Below are 5,723 nucleotides of genomic sequence, written 5' to 3'. Positions count from 1 at the left end.
TACAATAGCTCCACATACGCATCTATCAATACCCGATCTGTAATACATAAGCGATCATCAATGTGAACGATACAAATGCGACACTTAGAAAATGTTCGAAGCCGCTGAAACATAAGCCACAATGGGTATAACAGAGAAGAGGACAGAGAATGGAATTTGGAGAGAGCTTCCGTCAGAAGACCCCACCCCTGGGATAGTTTTCGATCCACTATCTGCACCACAAAATAAAAATAGGAACATGGATTAGAAACAGAGAGTGCGAAATAGACTCAATTGTGAAGAAATTATCATTCTTCCGTGTAAACGTAGCGTAGCACCTGATGGAACACTAGGAACTGATGGTGAGCTTGAAGATGGTGTATTTGGGGAACTGCTCGGGCCACCTCCATTAGCTGCAATGACAAGATTTTCAGCCCCAGTAAAACTCTAAAAAGCGGGAGTAAATTTAAAGCGGAGAGAGGGAGCTCTGTTCATCAACTACCCATTAGTTTAGCTTTGAGATTCGTGTTAGTGTATGATACACGTCAATGACATTTTTTTTAGATGTGTGCCTAGATGTGTATTACACACGTACATGAATCTCGAAGTAAATTAAGAGACAAAAAGCTTGTGGGCAGACCCCTCGGTCAACTTAAAAGGGAGTGCATTTGACTTAATAAGGAGAATGTATTCGGGGGTCATTTATGGAAAATCCTTACAGTTGCATTTGCTTGCTGGTGGAGTTTTGACATTGCAGGCACCAGGAAGAGCCAGAGCCTGAGTCTGGTTGATGTTGATCCCTAATGACGAGCTTCCACCGTTGAGGACCATACAGAGACATTGAGGTTCAGAGCTAACCACGCTGCCAAGCTGAGAGCAACATGAGCTCGAAGGTTTCGAGTCGTTGCCAGTAATGTAGTTGAGGCAAGGAGAGAGGTTGATGAGGGCGGAAGTGCAGCTGCTTGATTGAGCTGACGCGGTTGCAAACAACATTGCGACCACGATCGCTGATAGACCCAGATTGAACCTGGTTGAATCCATTTGGTGCTGTTTGAGTTTTGAGTACGGGAGAAGATTTGAGTCGAAGTATGAGAGGTTTGAGGTGAGTTTGTGTATTTGTTTTTGTTTTGAGATTTGAGAGAAGGGCGAGTTTATATAGATGAAGTTTGAGAGAAGTCAGAGAGGTTATATGGGGGTTTGGTCATGTTGGTGAGCTGCTGCTCCTACTATCTAACAAATTATATCGAGAGTACGGACTTTAGGAGGTTGAAGACCGAAATCTGTACTATATATTTCTCTAATTTTGGAAGGAAGATCATGTCATAAAGTTGATTTTGTTCTATCATTAATGTTAAATATGCAATGAGAATAGCCTAAGGGCATGAGGGAAGTTGGTACAAAGCCTCATTCATGATGAATGAAACCTTGATTTCCTCTTTGTAAAGTGAACTAATGGTAAAAAGCATGGGTTGTTAGGTTCATGTAAAAAACTATTAACCTCCTCTAAAAAAACCAATGTAATCTCCTCTTAAAAAAGGTAAATGTTGACCTCGCTACGGCAGGCGTTTGTTATCGTTCCTTTTTGTAAGGAAATTACATGTTTGAGTTGTAACCTACCCACAAATTTTTTTTTTGGGAACTTTACTCACTGTTAATGAAGATAATAAATATTCTTGATTAATTCTGAATTATAGCCTACTCACTGAATGGTCCTGAAATATTTCTAGTTACCAGGAGACCGTATTTTTTTTATTTTTCATTTTTAGTAATTGGCTCTAAGAATTCCTAATCGTGAACTGGGTGTAGAACTAGGGAGAAGAAAAATATAAAGCATCACCACTTATTTACTTTCTTTTTGTCAACTATTGGATGGTCTAGAGGGTCATATAATTTGTGAATTTGTGATATTTCAGGACATGAAATAAAGTTCTGAATCAGATTTAGTAAACTAAAGATTTTATATGTATTTATAATTTAACTCTCCAATAAGATCATTTCCTCCAAACAAAAGGGAAAAAAAGATTATCTAAAAAGATCAAGTTCTGAAGTTTAAGATAAAATTGATACTTTATCTACTTTAAATAGCACTTGTATATCTAGGAGTTATGATACTTGTTGATGTGGGGAAATTGGATCAGTGATTTAGGAGAGGTAAGTTAGAGGCATTCTAGGTTGTTTCCTCCGACATACCCTCTAACGCTCAAGTCAGTAACTGATTTGATTAATCTGAAAGAGATAAACATAGTATACTCTTGTTGCTTTTTTATGTGTAAAATTGCATATCTTAGTATAGTGGAAGTTACCATTATTTACAGAGGATTTATGAGGGCATGTAATTTGGTCGGATTTGTGCAATGATGGGTCAGATCATGCTTTACACGTGTCGACATCGGGTTGGACGAGTCGCCCTTGCAATAGTGATAAGGCTACTAAAGTACTGGCATAGTCCGAGGAGCTTTGAAGGCTCTAGCTCGAGAGGTAATAATGACTAACATTGCATTAATGTTGATGGTGACTGGACAGTAAAGTGTGGGTGCTGACTGCTCATGCATTAAATGTGATGTGACTGTTGATGAAGTTAACAAGTCGTTCCACTATTTGAGGCGCTCAGTGTTGGCTCCGACTGGCAAATGCCTTTCGTCTCATATTTGATCTTATAGCAGGTCCCAGGTTGAATATGCCTTTTATCTCAGATTTGGATTGCGAGATAGGTCGGCTGACTCCGCACCTCTTAGATGTATTGAGTCGGCCGGCAAGTTATTACGTGTGGCTGCTTGTTGATGCTTCATTAGGATTGGTAATTTCTAGGACATAACAATACTGATATTGATTCTCTAGTACTTATCCAAATTAGGGTCACCTTTAAGTATTTAATATAACTAAATCATAATTTTATTTTGGACAAATTTAATAAATAGAAAATTTTAAACATGTTTAGTATAAATAGATAAATAATATTTTCCAATTTCCAACCATATGGTTTTACAAAGGAGCCATTGTAGTAAAATTAAATATAGCAACAGTTTAAAAAAAAAACATGCTAATGTTGGTCAAAGTGCTAATGAACAGAGTTGAGATTAGGTGGCCGCTGCGCCCTAAATTAAGTTTATATTTAGATGATTTTACCGACATTTGTTGACGATAGTTTTTAAAGTGGTGGATGGCGTGAAATCCAAGTGTCTTTTGCAATCAAAATAACATTTTGCTACTGAGTGATATGCTTAACATGTGGATTATTATTTTTTAAGAAGAACAAGTGCATTATTTTTAAATAGGAAGAATGCTCGCTATTGGTTCTAGTTTATATTGGAGAAGATGAAAATGAGGAAAAATTGATGTTTCAACATTTTTATTTGTGATTTTATCTTTTTATCTCCTTTCTCCATGTTTTGACAATCCTAACTAATAGAAAGTAAAATGTGAAAAAGAAAAATATAATTTATAATATATATAGTGCTAGGTTGCTAGCGAAAACGGATGGTGACAAATGAAAAGCTTAGAAGAGACTATAAAATGTTAATTTATCTCTCTTATAAATTCAAATTTTTGAGAAAGTTTAACAATTAAAGAGTCAATGTGATACTCTTTACTTTTCATCTCCTTTTTAGTCAGTGTTCAACTGTCAAACAACAACAACAACAAAAAGAAAGAAAGATAAAGTCACTTTTTAATATTTAGTCCATTTCTAATTTACCTTTCGATTGCCAAACCAACTATAAGTCCGTATAAATTGATTTCACGAACTCTATACAAAAACCAAATTTGGGTGGGCATTGCATTTGTTTTTCTATACTCTGTCCGTAAATTTTATCTTTGGACGACCACAATTGTCTCAGAGTACCGATTGATCCTTGAGCATTTTTTATTTACGTTGTATAAAAGAAGAGTAATCATTTTTTTGGTAATTAAGCAATTATAAAGAGCTCTAATACAATCATTAATGTATTTGAGGAGACAATCGTTAGCTCCTCTGGGGCTGTTTGGTTGTTGTTGGTAAAGTTGTGTATTTATGACACAACTTGGAAAGTTGTTGTCCACCTCATCAATTTCACTTTTATACTTTTCTTTGTTTGTTTTTGATTCCATTGGAATCATAAAACACTTGTTTGGTTTCCAAAATAAAACTTTAATTGTTTGTTTGGAAAGTGTAAAAAATGGTCCCTACTCAAATGATCATATTGGTTGGAATTATTTTTTATTATTTTTTCCTAACTTCAATGTTAGCTTTCTCCTAAAATCATGTCTTTTTTTCATGAAATCACTTTACAAGTCACATCAGCATATGAAATCACTTTACACTATTTTCACAACTACAAACAAACAATTGAAAGTGATGAAAGCTGACATTGGGACCCACTTTTTTACACTTTACATCCTTTTACATGGTAAAAACATACAACCAAACAGCCCCTATCGATTATGCAGTTACAATCATCCCCTCTAGTTTGCTCAGGTGTCTGACACGTGTAAGCTGATAGGGCAAGAATTGCAAATATTGAATTTGTTGGACTCGGATCCTCTACTAACGAGGGAGTTGCTAATATCTCCTAATGAACAAATCTCAGCCGTTCATTTTACATCAACGGCCAGTATCCTCACTACACATCCCCATGAAGTTCTCTCTCCCCTTCACAACCCCCTTCAACATCCTGCAGCTCCCTCTCTCCCCCTCCCTCTCTCCCCCTCCAAGATCATCGGCGCTCGGCGCTCTCTCCCCCTCGATCTCGATTCGCGAGCTCACCGCAAATCTGGACCACCTCCGCGAGCCGACCCCGCCGTTGATCTCTCTCCCTCTCGAACTCGATCTCGATCCGCGAGCGGAGTTCGTCGCAGATCTGGACCACCTCCGCGAGCTCTCTCTTTTCCCCAAAACTCTCCCTAAAATTCCTCCGCAAGATTCCTCCTCCGACGCTGCAGGTAATCTCCCCAAAATTCCTCCGCGAGTATGTAATGTGATTAAGTTCTTCCCCTTTTCTTCTGCTTTCTTCTTCTCCTCTCACTCTCTGCGTCATAATTATGGTTTGTGATTTTTCTCTGCTCAATTTTAAGCTCTTGGAGTAACAACACTGATAAACATTAATCCCTTGTTTATTGGAAACATTCATGACTGTAACTTGAATATAGATCATGAAAATATTTCTTTATGACTTTTTATTAAGACTATATCAAACTGTGGTTTATAGGGGGGAATTTTTTTAATTCAGATATGATTAGTATTTAATTTTTATTGTGTCATGAAATTTTTATTAAGACTATATCAAACTGTGCTTATGATTTTTGATATTTGATTGACTATTGCAGGCATTATGGAAGAGAATGCGGAAGAAAACAATGATAGTTTGGAGTGTTCAAAAGAAGACTTGAAACCTAAATTTTTTATGGAGTTTGATTCTGAGATTGATGCATATGACTTTTATAACGAATATGCACGTAGTGAAGGCTTTAGCATTAGAAGAGCTGCTTATGCTGCAGATAAACAAGGTGTACTCACTTCAAGAACATTTGTTTGTTGTAAGGAAGGTTTACGGAAGGCGGATAAGAGAGACGATTTGACGAGAAATACAAGAGGAGAGACAAGGACTAATTTGTAAAACCTCGTAGAATTTGATTAATGAGTTTTTATTATGAAATATATGTTCATATCATAGATGAGTATGATAACAAGTGTTTGGGGATCAAACAAGTATATTTATGTGAGAGGAATCGAGTGTCAAGACCAGCACACACACAACATGCACAAACAG

General features: G+C 36.8%; 1 protein-coding gene across 1 annotated transcript; it reads right to left on the bottom strand.

The window, feature by feature from the left end:
• Positions 7-1,112, bottom strand: LOC109832988 (non-specific lipid-transfer protein-like protein At2g13820). The gene is made up of 3 exons (XM_020400508.1): positions 699-1,112; positions 318-392; positions 7-212 (listed from the first exon to the last, which is right to left on the bottom strand). Exons 1-3 carry the CDS (start codon positions 1,018-1,020, stop codon positions 85-87), a joined length of 525 nt encoding a protein of 174 aa, XP_020256097.1. The 5' UTR covers positions 1,021-1,112; the 3' UTR covers positions 7-84.

Source organism: Asparagus officinalis, chromosome 3 (genome assembly GCF_001876935.1).
Source record: "Asparagus officinalis chromosome 3, Aspof.V1, whole genome shotgun sequence".
Taxonomy (NCBI): domain Eukaryota; kingdom Viridiplantae; phylum Streptophyta; class Magnoliopsida; order Asparagales; family Asparagaceae; genus Asparagus; species Asparagus officinalis.
This window is presented reverse-complemented; position numbering and strand designations above follow the sequence as displayed.

Coding starts and splice junctions, on each gene's coding strand:
- LOC109832988 (XM_020400508.1), bottom strand. CDS start 1,020: ATGGATTCAACCAGGTTCAATCTGGGTCTATCAGCGATCGTGGTCGCA. Junction 393..698: donor ACCAGCAAGCAAATGCAACT/GTAAGGATTTTC, acceptor TTGTCATTGCAG/CTAATGGAGGTGGCCCGAGC. Junction 213..317: donor AGTTCCTAGTGTTCCATCAG/GTGCTACGCTAC, acceptor TTTGTGGTGCAG/ATAGTGGATCGAAAACTATC.